Below are 18,289 nucleotides of genomic sequence, written 5' to 3'. Positions count from 1 at the left end.
CTCCAAAGATGATCCCATTCTATTAACAACTAAAATTCTTTCCATGACCACTGTGAAGTGTTGACAGCAACCAATGACTTTCATTTTCCAGGTGAGATGGCTCTTCATGTTTTTAGATTTCTAGATACTATACTTTATAGAAATGTCTAGATACCTTATAGACATACGCCACCATACTCGGCTAATTTGTGTGTGTGTGTGTGTGTGTGTGTGTGTGTGTGTGTGTGTGTGTGTGTACACACATACAGAGTCAGGAGCACATCTATGTAGTTCTTTACCAGATCATTCCAGGCACCAAGCACAGTCTGACACATGGTCTGTGTTCAATAAATACTTCTTAAATAAATGAATCAGTAAATGGGTGAATACAGCTAAGATTCAAGAAAAAACAGATTGCTCCACTATTCTTCATCTCTTCAATGACTTGCCTAGGAAATTAAATATCTTAAATTTAAGGTAGACTTAAAACTTCTAGTGGTAAAAGAGTAATAAGATCACCAATTACCAACAAGAAATGGGGACATTATAAAGACTCCCCTCACCAGGAGTTAGGAGTTTGAATACTTTCATTAGGAGTGCAAGCTTACAAATATTAAATAGTGCATGATGAGGATAGAACTTACAGGTACAAAGGGGAGAAAATTCACAAAATTATGTGGAAAAATGAATGACTTTGAGATATACACTATTATCTATTCTTTCAGATTGAAAGTTATTAGAATGAACTTAATCAGATTTTAATCTGCAAAAAGGAAGTGAACAAAAACATTACTTAAGAAAGCAATGTACTGAAAAGTGAATCTTAAAATTTAGTAGTAACCTTATAAAATATCTTCAAATTTTATTGACCAAGAACCTCCAAAAACTACAGAGAAAATACGACAAGTGTACAAAGGACAGTGACATGGTCAAGAACACCCTTCCCGTGAAAACATATCAAATGAGAAATTCACTGACCTTTACCCCATATTTTACTTTTCCAGCATAATGTTTTATGATGAAAGCAGGCTCCATCACAGCTGGAAATTCAATGTAAGAATTTTCTTCATGTTGATGCTTAAACTTGTCTAGTAATGTTTGATTTGTAGCCTGTGGAAAGCTGAATTTAAGAGAAAAAAGGCAAAAAATGTAAGAAACATGCAATAGTATAACTTCTTACATTATAAGTATATTGTCATTTCAAACATTTTACTTTTTCATGATATCTAATCTGATTTTCATAGCAAGCTAAAAACTGGGTATAATAAGGATTAGTGTTCTCTTTCTAAAGATGACAAATAAAATGCTGTGATTTTATCCATGCTTATACTTTGCAGTCACCCTAAAAGAGAAAATACAATAATCTCTTGGTTCACAAACTTAATTTTTCCATAATTCTGGTCACAAACTGAATTGGACAAGAATTGCATCAAATTTCCCCATATAATCATCATTGAACCTAACCACTGAATTTGATTCAGTTCTCATTCAATTCAATTTGCAACCTGAAACATGGAAAGATTTAAATTCCTGAACCAAGGTATCACTGTAATTCAAGTAACTCATTATTTAGCTAACACTGCATTGTGCAGCAATACCGTAAAATCCAATGGAAAATAAAACTCAAACCTAAAAGCACCGAGACCCCTGAATAGGCGGCACCTTGGGCGAATGGGAACACATGCCTTTGGAGGGCAAAATACCAGACCACCCAAGACTCCAGGCCAGATAGCCTCCTAGACAAGCAGGTGCACACAGCCTTTGGTGGATGTAGTAATCAGCAAGATCAGCAATGTGGAAGTGTCTGAAACAGCAGCAAGGAGCAAACCAGTGAGAGCTGGAGAATCCACCAACTGAAGACTTATCCCTGCCCCTACAACCAGATGCTAAGGTCAGTTCTATACCCAACACAAATCCCATGTCAAACTGGCTGGAGTGGACAGCACATTTCTGAGATCTGAAGGGAACAATATCACAGAACTGTATATGATATTACAGAAGTATTTTAATCTCCCTTGTTTGTCTGATTGGTTATCCTTTTCCTGTCCGATTGGCCTTCATTTTCTTTCGTTTTGTATTTTGTGGATCCTGATAAAAGAATTGCAGCTAATGATCAGGAAAAGAAAGATATATTAAAAATAGCATGGGACGTGGGCTGGGGATTTAGCTCAGCGGCATGAGTACCTGCCTTGCAAGCAGGTGGTTGTGAGTTCGATCCCTAGTACTGATAAAAAATATATATATATATATATATATATATATCATGAGACCATGAAAAATCAATCTAACAGCAACAAGATGAAGCAAAGAAGAGTAACATAAGATTGACTGGAGTCAAGAGAAAGTAGACAGCACAAATACCATTAAAAAAAAACTCTTCACAGAAACAAATGTGTTGTAGTCAGGGGTTGTACACAGAAAACAACTAGGAATAGGACATGGAGTCTGTAATATTTTTATAATGGTCAATGGGAGTTAACACAGGAAAATGCAGGAAATCCATCTGCAACACCAAAGACATAGATTATTTAGTCAAGAGCCTGAACCCCATGGCAATGTGCCACATAAGTCCAAATAAAAACCCAGAGCTCAGGACAATGCCTCCCACGAGTCCAACTGGAGGTCCAAAGCCCACAAGAAGGACTCATGCCAGTCTCTTTTATGGATCCATGCCAGGAAGACCCAAGGGTCACAAGTGGAAGCCAGAAAGTCTATACCAGCAGGATAAAGGAGCTGTGCTAGTGGGATGAGGGTTCTACGCTGGAGCTGACAAGTCACACTCACAACAAAGACCAGGGCTATCCTGAAAGGCACCACAGCTGTCCTCAGCGACACAGAGGCCCTGAGCTCCTCCTACAACAAGCACAGGTGGGTCGTGCCAGGAAGCAGCGAGACGAGTTCATCCTGGAAACCAAGCAGCACGCGTCTTCCCCTTCGGAGCCAGGAAGCAAAGCTCAGTGCGAAGACCAAAGATTCTCCAGAACCAACAGCTCAGACAGCAACTTGTGGGAGAACCCACAATACCTCCTTAACGCCTCAACCCTCAACACCTCCCTTCTTCTCCACCTATTTATGCTGGCAACTTTCCTCAGGTGGAGCATCTTCGCTCAATTCCATGCTGTTGTAATCCAGCTGGCATTAAGTTGACCACAAGTTCTTAATCCATAACACAATGGTAGAAAACTTTCCAAGCATGCATAAAGAATTTGACATACAAATAAATGAAGCACATGGAAGTCCAAATAGCCATGAACAAAGTAAAACTACTCTAAAACATATAATAATCAATATTCCTGAAATTCTGCACAAGAACAAAATATTAAATACAAAGAAAAGAAACAAATCATCTATAAAGAAAAGCCCAATAGAATTATAGCAGATTTCTCAACACAAATCCTCAAATAAAGGAGAGCCTGGAGTGAGATATTTCAAGCTCTCAAAGAAAACAACCTTCTACCTAGATTTATGTACCCTGCAAAACTATCTTTGAAAATTGATGATACTTGCATGACAAGGAACACCTGAGGATATTCATGATGCCCAAACTAGTGATTTAGAATACTCTTAAAAGCATACATTAGAAAAAGAAAATGAAGAGCATGACCATAAGAACACTAATAGAAAGTCACCAAGGGCAAACAATAAAGCAGAGGGGAAAGACAGGAAGCCAACAATAGGAAAGCAACATGGAAAAAATAAGCCAATACATATCAATTGTAAACATCAACAAACACAGATTCACCAAAAGAAACAGACTGGCAGGATGGATTAAGAAACAAAATCCAATAGTATGCTGCATTTTAGTAACACATTTACCTCAAAAAGAAACTCACAGACTGAAACTCAAAGGACAGAAGACAATACTTCAAGCAAAAGAATCCCAGAAAAAAGCAGAGATAGCTATTCTATTCACAGAAAATGTGAACTTCAAACCAGGACTGAGGGAGAGAGACAAAGAGGGACACTACATACTTGTCAAGGGAAGGCTCCAAGAAGAAAAAAATATCAAAATACATATGCATCAACATTCAGTTGATCAATACAATTAACTGACATGAAAAATCAAATGAACATTAAGAATTTTGGGCAAAGAGGCAAGTCAGGCACAATACCTGATCTGAAACTATTCTATAAAGCCACTGTGATAAAATCAGTATGTATTAGCAAAAAACAAACCTGAGGATCAGTGGAATAGAACAGAAGATGCAAAAACAACTCCAGATATACTCAGTCACCTTATGATCATTGACAAAAGTGCCAAACATATTCACTGGAAGAAAGACAACCTCTTTAATAAATGATGCTTAAAAAACTAGATCCAAAGACTAAAACTAGACCCACATCATTCACTGTGTGCTCAAGTCAAAATGGAAAAAAAGATCTAAATATTAAAACAGAAACACTAAATCTACTAGTAGAGAAAATAAGCAGAAATCTTGAAGATATAGGTATAGGCAGAGACTTTATGAACAAAATCTCGACCACATGAGACCACACTACAAAGAACAAATGGGATCTAACCTTATTAAAAAGCTTTTGCACAGCCAAAGAAATCACCAACAGAGTAAAGATAACCCCACAGAGTGGAAGAAAATGATAGCCAGCTGTCCTTTAGACAGCTTTGTATGTAAAACATATTAAGAATTCAAAAAAAAAAAACATATCCCCCAAATTCAAAGCCTAATCCACAAATGGGCATCTAAGATGAATAATGTGCATCTCAGATGAAGAAATACAAATAGCACATAAATATATGAAAAATTGTTCACCATCAATGGTCATTCAAGAAATACAAATTAAAATAACTCTGAGATTCTATCTCACCCTCAGAAAGAATGGCTATCATCAAGAAATCAAGTGGTTCAGAGCCATAGTCAGCACAAAAAAAAAAAAAAAAAAAAAAAAAAAAAAAGAAATCAAGCAGTAACAACTGCTGGAAAAGATGTGGAGAAAAAAGAACCATTCTCCACTGTTGGTGGGAGTGCAGACAGGTGCAACCACTGTGACAAATCAGTGTGGAAATTTCTCAAACAACTTGGATAAGATGTCCCACTTGACCCAGATATTACCCTTCTGGATGTTTTCCCAGAACAATGAAAAACATCATACCAAGAGATATACATGAACCCACATTTATAGCCACACAATTTTTAGTAGCTAAATCTTAGAAACATCCCAAATGCCCATCAATGGAGGAATGGATTAAAAAATACGTTCAATCAATCACTGGGATCGATTCTGGGAGAACATGGCAGACAGATAACAGCAGCTACAGAGGCTCTCTGAGATACCCAGCTTAAAATCCAGGAATGGTGCAGTGTAAGGAGTCCTAAGCAAGGGGAGATATACCCTTGCTAACCCAGGAATGAACTAAGCTGAGAGAAACCAATTGGAAATGCAATCCCAGTGCACTCACTGGAACAGATAAAATCTCAGCATGGAAGCTGGAACCCGTGCCTCTGGAAGCCACGATTTGAATTTCATGCTGTCACTGCGTCCAAATCCACACAACAGTGAGAGAGACACACAAAAGCTCTTAGAGCAGAAATCGGGGAATGGAGTTGAGAGCAGGACTAACTCACTGCATCGACCTGCAGTGAGGAACAGGGACCCTTCCATAGACTAGGAGGCTCCAAAAGAGGACATTCCGGGGCTGGACAGACTAGCCAGAATAAGACGTTGCATATTCCCCTCTCAAGCAGATTGGAGCGGAGCGTTTGGCCTGGGTGATGCTGCTAAGACCCAGTAGGCCAGCAGAAACCAGGTCCCAGTGCCTGGTGGTGCACCCCAGCGGTGAAGCCTTCACTAGGTTGACCTGGAGGGGCGGGCCCAGCAGAGGCTGCCCAGTCTGTGTCTCCATAGTATACTTCAGGGGGCGGGAACACCTAGCCAGCACAATTCAAACAAACTGTAACTGACAAAAAAACTGGGCTTATACAGATATATATATGCTTGTATAGAAGGAACACCAAAAATGGGAAGAAGGAGTAAAAGGAAAGGGTCCTCAGTCCCCAATCCTGAGAACACTGATCCAGAAAAGGTAAATGCAAAAGAGAATGAAGACAGAAAACATGCAACATCAGACACAGCACCAATAGAAATAAGGCGATATCTCCGGAGCCTCATAGACAAGATCAAAAGTGAAGTATTTAATGAAATAAAGCAGGATATAAGTAGAAATGCTAAGCACTACCCAAGAAAAAACAGATGATGGAATGGAAGAACAGAAAAAAAGGGGTGAATTGTTTGATGAAGAAAATAGAGAAAATATAGAATACGTGAAGCAGGTTCAAAGAGATTACCAGGAAACTAAAAACTCTATTGAAAGCTGGCATAACAGCTTGAAAGAAACTAAGGATAGATTATCTGAACTGGAGGGCACATTTGTAATGTGGGAGCATGACAGGAAAAACTTCTTAAAAATAACAAGAAAACAAACAGCAATAATACAAACACTAGAAGATGATAAGAGGATCTATAACTTAAGAATTAAGAACATAAAAGGACTTCCGGGAGAACATGGCAGACAGATAGCAGCAGCTATGGAGGCTCTCTGAAAGAACCAGCTTGAATTCAGGAATGGTGCGGAGTAAGGAGTCGTGAGCAGGTGGAGATATGCCCCGCTAACGCAAGAACGAACTGGGCTGAGAGAAACCAACTTGGAGTGCAATCCTGGTGCTATAACAGGAACAGAAAAGCCTCAGTGTGGAAGCTGGAGCCTGTGCCACTGGAAGCCACGATTTGGGTTTCCTGCCACACAGCGGCTGCGTCTACATCGACTCGGCAGGGAGAGACACGTGGAAGCTCTGAGAACGGGAATCGGCGAACGGAGTTGAAAACAGGACGGGCAGGGAGCTGTGCATTGACTTGCGGTGAGGTGAGTGAGAGAAAGTGACACTCTTCCCATGGTTTGGGAGACTCCAACAGAGGACATTCTGGGACTGGGCAAACTTGTGGGAGAAGGGCGCTGCGGCGGCCTCAGCCACGTATCCCCCTCTCAAGCGGGATCAGTGAGAAGTGCCTAGCCTACGTGATGCTGCTGGCTGAGACGCAATGGGCTAGCACAACCCAGATCCCAGAGCCAGAGGGTGACCTGGAGGGGCGGGCCCCGCATAGGCCGCCTGATCTGCAACTTCCTGGTGTGCTGCGGTGGGCGGGAACACCTAGCCGGCGCAATTCAATCGGACTGTGGCTGACAGAAAGGAAGCTGGGGCTCCTATATATGCTTGCATATATAAGGAACAAAGAATATGGGAAGAGGGAGCAACAAGAAAGGCCCTTAGGCCCCCAATCCTGAGAAACAGGCAATAGCAGACACCGCACCAATAAACATAAAGCACCATCTAGAGAGCCTCATAGATCAGTTCAGGAATGAAGTTATTAATGACCTGAAGCTAGAAATAAGCAGAATAGTTAGAGAAATGCTAAGCACCACCCAAGAAAAAAAAGATGCTGGAATGGAAGATCAGAAAAAGAGGGGAAAATTGTTTGATGGAAAAAACAGAGAAAGCATAGAATACGTGAAGCAGGCTCAAAGAGACTACCAGGAAACTAAAACCTCTATCGAAAACTGGCATAACAGCTTGAAAGAAACTAAGGACAGACTATCTGAACTGGAGGGCAGATTTGTAATATGGGAGAATGAAATGAAAAACTTCTTAAAAGTAACAAAGAAACAAACAGCAAGAGGATAAGAGGATCCGTAACTTAAGAATTAAGAACATAAAAGAAGAAGTAGGGACACAAACAAATGAACTACAAAAGCTACTAACAGAAATAATCCAGGAGAATTTTCCTAATTTAGCAAAAGGTAAAGATACTCAGTTGTATGAAGCATACAGGACCCCAGCCACCTACAACCCAAACAGAGCAACACCTAGGAAAATAATAATTAAAATTCGAGAAATTCAATACAAAGAACAGAATATTAAAAGCTGTCAGAGACAAGAAACAGACCATTTACAAGGGAACACCCACCAGAATTACAGCAGATTTCTCTGCACAAGCCATCAAATCACAAACAGCGTGGGGGGAAATAATTCAAGCTTTGAAAGATAATAATCTCCAGCCAAGATTGATATATCCTGCACAACTATCCCTGGAAATTGATGGAAAAACAAGGTGCTTCCAGGATAAAGAGGAACTAGGGGAATATGCAACCACCAATTCAACTCTACAGAGAATAATGCAGGATTTCTAAAAAAGAAAAATACGAAGAATCCAGAAATAGTGGCACAGAGGCCACAATGAATGGAGCAGAAAACAAAATGAAGAAGACAAACTGACAACTAATGACAAAAAAAGAGCTCAACAGAAATGAGGCAGAGAAGACTGGATGATAGGAACAGCTATTTTGGAGAAAACGACGTCATAATAGCTAATGCTGATTTAGTATCATCTTGTTTTGAAGTTTCATCAAGCTTTTGCTCTTCTGTCTCCATTGGTCTAAACAGGTTGTCTCTTATTGGATTTTATTATGTATGATAGTATAAGCAAAAACTTTTATAGACAAGGAGATTATACAGAAACCATTGTTCGTTTTCTGTTGGTTGATTCTAAATACCCTGTAATGCTGTCATTCTCTTAAATGGTTTTACATTGTTTTGATATATTTGATGCTACAGTATACTAAGTTATACTCAAAGATTTCAAGGAAAGAGACAATATGGTAACTACTTTTAGGTCACGATTATCTTGTGGTGAAACACTATTCTGCTTAAATGGTTATGTTTTGATCTGCGCTGTTTTGCTGTTTAACCCTCTTTTATCTCAATCTCCACTTCATTATTTACTTTTTTATTTTTATCCTTTTAATTAAGGGAAAAATAAATAAAAAATAGCAGGATATACTATAGCAACCCACTTTGACTTTCCATTATCTTGATTTAAAGCCCTGTATTACTCTCACCATCTTGTTTTTGACTGATGTCCCCCTATTCTGTTTTGCTTGATAGTACCAGGTTCGAAAGTTTAAGCAACAGCTGTGAAGATAGTGAGATTCATTATAACGCCCATTCTCGTTGACTATTATCTACTTTTGAAGACCTATAATGTCCCCAACATTTTGGTTTTGTCAGTTTTGTTCTTTACTGTTTTGTTCAATTTTATTATAACTGATGATATAGGCAATTCTATTAGAGATAGCGGGAGGCATAATGGTAACCATGGTTGATCACCTTGTATTATGCTTTTACATCATCTATTATGTCCACTCTTTTGATTTGATTGATTCTGTTCTGTTATGTCACATTTGGTTCTACTCCCTTCCAAAAAAGTAGTAAGAACTGTGGGAGCAACAAAACCCAAAATGGGTAATTGTCATTGTACAAAAGAGAGGAAAAGAAAGTGCTCTAAACGATATAACTGCATGTATATATAAGTGTGTAAGATAGATAATGATATCACTGAGTTTTTTTTTGTTTGTTTTTTTCGTTTTTATCGGTACCAGGGATCGAACTCACGACTTCCTGCTTGCAAGGCAGGCGCTTATGCCGCTGAGCTAAATCCCCAGCCCCGATATCACTGAGTTTTGCTGGATCATTGAACAGAACTGTTTGCAGTCTCACTGTTGGAATGTCCACTTTACAAGCTTTAATTTTGTGACTTGAACAATTATTTCTAAGATGACAATATGTAATCCATTAACTAGTGATTTCCTACTGTTTTTTCTATAAATCTGTATAACTTGTACCCTTTCTCTGCTTTTTTTTTCTCCTTAAATAAAATTAAAAAAAAAAAGAACATAAAAGAAGAAGTAGGGACTCAAACAAATGAACTACAAAAGCTATTCACAGAAATAATCCAGGAGAATTTCCCTAATTTTGCAAAAGGTAAAGATACTCAGATCTATGAGGCATACAGGACCCCAGCCACGTACAACCCAAACAGAGCTATACCCAGGCATATAATAATGAAAATTCCAAAAATCCAATATAAGAACAGAATACTGAAAGCCGTCAGAGACAAGAAACAGATCACTTGCAAAGGAACACCCATCAGAATTACAGCAGACTTCTCGCCACAAACCATCAAATCACGAAGAGCGTGGGGGAAAATAAATCAAGCTCTGAAAGATAACCTCCGGCAAAGATTGATATATCCTGCACAACTGTCCCTAGAAATTGATGGAAAAACAAGGTGCTTCCAGGATAAAGAGGAACTAGGGGATTTTGCAACCACCAATTCAACCCTACAGAGAATACTGCAGGATACTCTAAAAAAGAAAAATACTAAGATTCGAGAAACAGTGGAAGAGAGGCTACAATGAATGGAGCAGAAAGCGAAATGAAGAAGACAAACTGACAACTAATGACAGAAAAAGAGCTCAACAGAAATGGGGCAGAGAAGTTGGATGGTAAGAACAGCTATTTTGGAGAAAACAAGACATCATAATGGGTAGTGCTGATTTAGTATCACCTTGTTTTGGAAGTCCCATCAAGCTTTTATTCTTCTGTCTCCATCAGTCTTAACAGGTTGTATCTTATTGGATTGCATTATATGTGATAACATAAACAAAAACTTTTATAGACAAGGAGATTATGCAGAAACCATTGTTCGTTTTCGATAGTTGGTTCTAAATACCCTGTAATACTGTCATTCTCTTGAATGGTTTTACATTGTCTTGATATGTTTGGTGCTACAGTATATGAAGTTATACTCAAAGATTTCAAGGAAAGAGACACTATGGTAACTACTTTTATGTCAGGATATCTTGTGGTAAAACACTATTTTGCTGAAATGGTTACATTTTGACCTGTGCTGTTTTGTTGTTATGCCCTCTTTTATCTCAATCTTCTTTTTTTATTATTTACTTTTTTATTTTTATCCTTTTAGTTAAGGGAAAAATAAATAAAAAATAGCAGGATATATTATAGTAACCCACTTTGATTTCCTATTAACTTGATTTGAAGACCTGTATTGCTCTCACCATCTTGTTTTGACTGATTTTACTCTATTCTGCTTTGCTTGATAGTACCAATTTCGAAAGTATAGGCAACAAGTGTGAAGACAATAAGATTCATTATGATGCCCATTCTGGTTTTCTATTATCTTCTTTTGAAGTCCTGTAATGTATCCAATGTTTTGGTTTTATTCTTTACTGTTTAGTTCAATTTAATAAAATTGAAGCAAAATCCCCAGCCCTTGAGTACATATTTCTATACCATATCTATACCATAACTAATGATATAGGCAATTCTTTTTAAGATAGCAAGAGGCAGTATGGTAACCATTGTTGATCACTTTGTATTTTGTTTTTACATAATGTATTATGTCCATCCTTTTGATTTGACTGACTCTGTTAAGTCACATTTGGTTTTACTCTCTTCAAAAAAAAAAAGGAATAAGAACTGTGGGAGTAATAAAACCCAAAACATGTAATTGTCATTGTACAAAAGAGAGGGAAAAAAAAAGTGCTCTAAAGGATATAACTGCATGCATATTTAAGTGTATAAGATAGATAACCATGTTACTGACTTTTGCTGGATCATTGAATAGAACTGTTTGCAGCCTCACTGTTTGCAAGTCCACTTTATATGCTTTAATTTTGTAACCTGAACAACTATTTCTAAGATGACAATATGTAATCTATTAACTAGTGATTTCCTACTGTTTATTTTTTCTGAAATTCTGTATAACTTGTACCCTTTTTCTGTTTTTTTTTTCTCCTTAAATAAAATTTTTTAAAAATAACTGGGACCATCTCTTATTAAAAAGTTAATGCATGTCAAAAGAAATCTCCAGGATAGTGAAAAGAAAACCTGCTAACTGGGGAAAAAATCTTAGTGAACTGTCCCTCAGACAAAGGACTTCTCTGTAAAACAAAGAATTTTAAAAAGTCAGAACCCCAAAATTCAAAGATCTAATCCAACCATGGGCATCTGAGATGAATACACACTTCTCAGATGAAGAAATACAAATGGCAAATAAATACCTGAAAAACTGTTCATCATCATTACTCATTAGAGAAACGCAAATTAAAACCACACTGAGATTTCATCCCATTCCTCAAAGAATGGCCAGCATCAAAAAAACCAACAACAACAAATGCTGGAGAGGCTGTGGGGAAAAAGGAACTCTGCTGCACTGTTGGTGGGAGTGTAGACTGGTGCAACCATTATGCAGGTCTGTTCCAGCTATTCCACTTCTAGGCATATTCCCAGAACTGAAAGCATCATACCACAGTGATATATGTGCTCCCATGTTTATAGCAGCGCAATTTGTAATAGCCCGATCTTGGAAACAACCTAAGTGTCCATCCACTGAGGAAGGATAAAAAAAGTTGTGGTATTTTTATACAATGGAGTACTACACATCTATAAATACTGATCACATTGAGATATTTGTAAATAAATGGATGCAGCTTGAGATCGTATTCATAAGTGAAATAAATCAAACTCATATGTATGAGTTTTCCATATTTTCCGATTCCTATTACTTTTTAATCTTTACCTTTCATTCTTTGCTTTTCTATTATGCATAAATACCTAGCAAATTTCTTACCTACCCTTGAGTACATATTTCTTTTTTTTTTTTTTTTGTCTTTTTCGTTTTTATTGGTACCACGGATAGAACTCTCGACTGCCTGCTTGTAAGACAGGCACTTATGCCACTGAGTAAAATCCCCAGCCCTTGAGTACATATTTCTATACCATATCTATTAGCATTGTAAATATATATGTATCAATGGGCTTATATTCACTGGTCATATGATTTGAGCAATTCATATCCAGAAATCACACAAGCAATGTCTATTAAGAATTTTGTAATAGGAAATACAGGAATATAAACATTCAGATAAGGAAAAAACAGTAAGCATGAATAACAAAAAGGTTCACAGAGGACATAGGCAATATGAACTAGATATTAAAAGTTGGCTAAGGGTTTAAATTACAGGAATGTCATTGAGAGAAAACGGAGAAAGTGTCTTTCAAAAAATAGTTTAACAGCTGAAATAATGTGATATGAGGTTGTAAAGATGCTGAATACCAAAAAAAAAAAAAAAAAAAAAAAAAAAAAAAAAAAAAAAAACACAAGTAAAAACAATCCCAAATGTAAGGCAAACAGTGGTTAACTACAGCCCATGTATTGGAACCAGGAAAAAGAATGGCTTCTGGTGTCAGAGGTCTTAACTGACACTAGTTCAGTCAGTGGCCTTGGACCACCTAGGTAACCTTTCAAAACTGGTCTCCTAATCCAAACAGTAAGTACAATAGCAGGCTAATAGTGTAAACAATTAAAAAAAAAATGAGTAAAATGTTGCCCACTACCTGGCATCCTATTGGGCTGTAGAAGTTAACCTATGGCACGTGTGTTGCTTTTCTTTTTTTTTTTTTTTATTAGTACATGTTTGCAATTCATGCAGTTTACAAAGATCTTGTGGAGTGGTTATACGTATATATCACAGCTTGTTCTTTTTTTTCTTAAATCTCTTTCCCCTTATTTGTTTTTAGGACAAAAGATGTTAAGATGTTGAGCTCTTTTAAGACAGTAGCTGTTTCTCCTTAACTAAAACCTAAGTATTTGAGATTAACTGCAGTGTTGGCACTTTGCAATAAATGTGTTAGTTCTGCATTGCACTTTGGACACTTGGTCTCTTAAAAGGTTCGTCATCACTGCAAATGGGAATTACATAAATGTTTCCAGTTTTTGGTTTCCAACATGGCATGCTTATGCACTCAAATACTATCCCTTCTTAAAAATATCTCCTCAAGGAACATAAATGCCTGCGTGGCAAGAACAAAGTTCAATTCTTGGTACAACAACTAACAAACAAACCTTCACAAAATGCTCACTCCAAAACTAACACCAAGTAGAAGACTACAACAACAGCATATTGCAAATATTCTTAACAATTCTAGTCGTACCTCATTTCAAGACACCAACAATTATTATCAAAATAAAGTTCTCTTCAACAGTGCTTTAATCATGTCCTTCTCCTACTCAGAAAATTTATATAACACCAAGGGAAAAGACTGGATGACTTGGAACTATTTTTTTTTATTTTATTTAAAGAAAGAGTCAACAAAACAGAAAATCGGTAGAAATAATACATATGTTCAGAGAAAAAAATAAACAGTAAGAAATCACTAGTTGATGTTTACATATTGTCATTTTATAAATAGTTGTTCAAGATACAAAAACAGAACATGTAAAGTGGGAATTTAAACAGCAAGAATGCAAACAGTTCTGTTCAATCGTCCAACAAAAACTTAGTAACATGGTCGTCAATCCTATACACTTAAACATACATGCAGTTATCCATAGCTTCATTTATGTTTAGATTAAACAAATAAAGGAGATTAAAATCATCCTGAACAAAGAATAATAATTGCTGGATTTCACATCATGACACTCTGTGATCAACACTGGGTACTGTAGTGTTTTTTTTAAAATTTAATTTAAAGAAAGACTAAACAAAACAAAAGACGGGTAGAAATAATACATACTTTCAAAGAAAAAGATAAACAGTAAGAAATCACTAGCTGATGATCACAGATTGTCTTTTTACAAATAGTTATTCAAGATACTAAAGTGGAGCATATAAAGTGGGGATTCAAACAGTGAGATTGCAACCAGTTCTGTTCAACTATCCAACAAAAACTTAGAAATATGGTTATCAATTCTATATGCTTAAATATACAAGCAGTTATCCATCTCTTCAACTATGTTGAGACTAAATAAACCCAAGCAGGCTAATATCACTCTGAACAAAGAATAATATTATTGCTGGGTTTCACATTATGGCACGTCAGGATCAGCACTGGGTATTTTAGTGTCTCTTTTTCTTCAGAGTATCTGTTCATTTCATGTGTCATATGATCAGTTATTATAAACTGTTTATAGATTCTACACATGCATGAGTCTTAACATGTATTTCTATCCTTTCTATATTAAGAGGGAGAAACAAAACAAAGCAAGGCAAAACACAAGAAACGAAATAAACATGTAAGACCGTTGTACGAATCATTCTACCATAGTTCCTGTTTTGTCTCTTGTTATCTCCAATTGAACTGGCTGTATCATCAGACATAGTATAATTGAATATGTCAGTAAATAACAGTATTAATAAAAACACAACTCTGAATATAGTATAGAACTTCAAAAACCGGCATTTATCAAACCAGAATGTGTATTGTTGAGTCTTGTCGTCTTCAGTGTAGTTGCCTATACTCAGACTTGATACTATCAATCGTACCAGGTTTGAATAAAATCTTCTCTGCCTCATTTCTGTTATGCTCGGTTTTTTTTTTCCATCAGTTGTCTGCTTATCTTCTTCATTTTGTTTTCTGCTCCATGCACTGAGGCCTCTCTGCCACTGTTCCTGGATTCTCAGTATTTTCTCTCTCTCTAGAATGCCCGGGAATATTCTCTGTAGAGTTGGATTGGTGGTTGTAAATTTCCCAAGTTCCTCTTTGTCTTGGAAGCATCTTGTTTCTCCATTAATTTCTAGAGACAGTTTTGCAGGGTATATGAATCTGGAATGGAGGTTATTTTCTTTCAGGGTGTGGAATATTTCGCTCCAGGCTCTTCATGACTTGATGGTTTGTGTCGAGACGTCTGACATTATTCTGATAGGCCTTCCTCTGTACGTTATCTGTTTCTTGTCTCTAACAGCTTTTAATATTCTGTTCTTATATTGAATTTCTATGATCTTGATTATTATATGTCTGAGTGTAGCTCTGTTTTGGTTGTAGGTGGCTAGAGTTCTGTATGCCTCATATATCAGAATAGCATTTCCTTTTCCAATTTTGGGAACTTTTCCTTAATTATTTCTGTGAATAACCTTTGTATTCCTTTGTTTGTACCCCTGCTTCTTCATTCACATTCTTTATTCTCAAGTTATAGATCCTCTTGTTGTCTTCTAGCCTTTGTATTGTTACTGCTTGCTTCCTTGTTATTTTTAAAAAGTTTTCCCTTCATTGTCCTCTAGTTTGGATAATTTTTCCTTGGTTTCTTTCAAGCTGATTTGCCATCATTCCATAGAGTTTTTAATTTCCTGGTGATCTCTTTGAATCTGCTTCATGTATTCTATATTTTTTTTTGTATTCTTCACCAAATGGTTCTCTCTTTTGTTTGAGTTCCTCCCTTCTTCCGTCTGTGTCTGCTTGAGGGGTGCTTAGGATGTGTTTTATTAATCTTCTTGTATCTTGCATTATTTGGCTAAATATTTCACTTTTGAACTCATCTATGAGGTCCCGAACATATCTCTTTATGTCCACTGGCGCTATGTCTGATACTGCATGTTTGCTGTTCTCATTCTCCTTTGTATTCACCTATCCTAGGTCAATGTTCTCAGGGATGAAGCCTGGGGACATTTTGTTGCTGCTTCTTCTTGCCATCTTTTTTTGCTTCTTCCAGGAGGCCCCAGTTTCTTTCTTTGTTGGTTACAATTCTTCTGAAGCATGCTGGCTAGATGACCCTTCACACTGCAGTGTGTTAGTGATTTGCATACAAGGACAGCATATGCTGGCCCCTCCACTCTAGATTAGTCAAGCTGCTGTGGCCTGCACTACTGTATTACTTTGCACTGCCTCCCTCCGGACCAGCCAAACCTCCGAGGCCCCACTGGCGAATGTGGTTGATGTGGGCCACCACTGCAGGGACTTGACCTCGGATAACCTATTGGGTCTCAGCCAGGTCACATGATCCAAGTCTATCTCACTCCACCAATCCTGTTCGGGAAGGGAACATTTGACTAAAGTCACTGCTGCACCTTGTACTTGCCAGTTCTGCTAGATCCCAGAATGTTGTCCACCGGGGCCCCCCTATTTATGGAATGGTTCCACTCCCTTCACTCACCACAGGTCGATGTAGGCTTCCCACCAACTCAGCTCTCCATTCAGCTCGCTGACCCCCAAACTCAATTTAACTACGCCTCCAGTGAGTTGAAGCGATGGGACCTCAGAAGGCTGGGCAAGTCATGTGGAACCTCAGTAAGTCGCAGCTGGACTAGGCCAGACGCAGCGTGGCCCCAGCCAGTCATGGTGGGGGTCCGTCAAGTCGCAGCGGGACCTGGCCAGTTGCAACGGCACCTCTCGGCAAGTCTTGGCAGGACCCCAGCAAATCACAGTGTTGGCCAGTCGCAGCAGGACCTTGGATGGTCGGCAAGTCACCTTAATTTCTTCTTGGGACGAGAGAATTCATCTCCCTTTGTTTGGGGCTCCCCACTCTGTATTATGTTGAATTCTAAGTTGACTATCTCAGGGAGCTTCTGTAGCCAGTTGTTATCTACCTGCCATCTTTGTCCCCCCTGCCCCCCCGCCACTGGGAACTCTTAAGCCCAGGCAAACCTATCTCTGCAAATGTACCTCTCAATATCCGACAGTCAAATGCTTCCCTCTTCTGGCAGAATATTCACCTCACTGTGTCTAGGTTAGGGTTTTTTATCTTCTAATTCTCAAAAGAATTAAAAAGCTTGTATCTTTCTCTTAGTATTAAATGGAAAACAGAAATTTTTAAAGAAAAAAGGATTGATATGAGAAGAGTCAAGAAAAAAAGAAAAGGAAAAGAAGAAAGAAAGAGATGGATTTGACCAACCTTTCCACAGGCATCTGTGGATAAGCATCATGTTATCAGGAAAATAAAAGCTTAAAATATGAACAAATCAGACATTCCAGCTCATTTAGAAGTCTTTCCTAGTGTTCCCCCAAAGGCTTTCTGCAAAGGCTACCTTAGAAGAATCTCTGGAGATTTCAAAATTACCAAAACCAGAATTTTTACTTATTGATTCTAACTGATCAGATACGACCTAACACTAGTACTATTTGTTTTACTTTTTTTTTTTTTTAATGGACAAATTTCTAGTTTATTCTTTTTTTTTCTTTTTATTTTTTGTGCATGTAAGAGTAGTTATGTTCATTTTGAGAGAATGGCATGTGCATATACCTTATCATTTCTGATTCTTTTTTTTTCTGAACGGTACCGGAGATCGAACTCATGACTGCCTGCTTGCAAGGCAGGTGCTTATGCTGCTGAGCTAAATCCCCAGCCCCTATTTCTGATTCTTTTACCTACCTCTTTCTCTTAAATTCCCCAGCCCCTGATTTCCTTCCCTATCTCCAAAAGTCAGTACTTTTGTTTCCTACAATCTCTTTTTTGTTGTTGTTGTTGGATTGAACTCATAACCAGGGACTTGCAAGGCAGGCGCTTATGCCACTGAACTAAATCCCCAGCCCAATCTCTTCTTTATTAACTAACTTACACTTCAAGTTTCTTATGCAAGAGAAACCATACAATATTTCACTTTCTGCTTCTCATTTATTTCACTTAGCACAATGTTGTCAAATTTCATCCGTTTTTCTATAATTGA

General features: G+C 37.7%; 1 protein-coding gene across 10 annotated transcripts in view; it reads right to left on the bottom strand.

Annotated features, from left to right (window-relative positions):
• The window catches only part of Myo9a (myosin IXA), a 351,801-nt gene that overhangs the window by 151,900 nt on the left and 181,612 nt on the right, over positions 1-18,289 (bottom strand). For all 10 annotated transcript variants that reach the window (XM_063246690.1, XM_063246689.1, XM_063246687.1 and 7 more), the window contains one exon: positions 958-1,099. In XM_063246690.1, coding sequence (XP_063102760.1) covers positions 958-1,099 — 142 coding nt within the window. The remainder of the gene's footprint in view (positions 1-957; positions 1,100-18,289) is intronic.

The sequence above is a fragment of the Cavia porcellus genome, unplaced genomic scaffold (assembly GCF_034190915.1).
Source record: "Cavia porcellus strain 051 isolate PalLab524CR breed Dunkin Hartley unplaced genomic scaffold, mCavPor4.1 scaffold_4, whole genome shotgun sequence".
Taxonomy (NCBI): Eukaryota; Metazoa; Chordata; class Mammalia; order Rodentia; family Caviidae; genus Cavia; species Cavia porcellus.
This window is presented reverse-complemented; position numbering and strand designations above follow the sequence as displayed.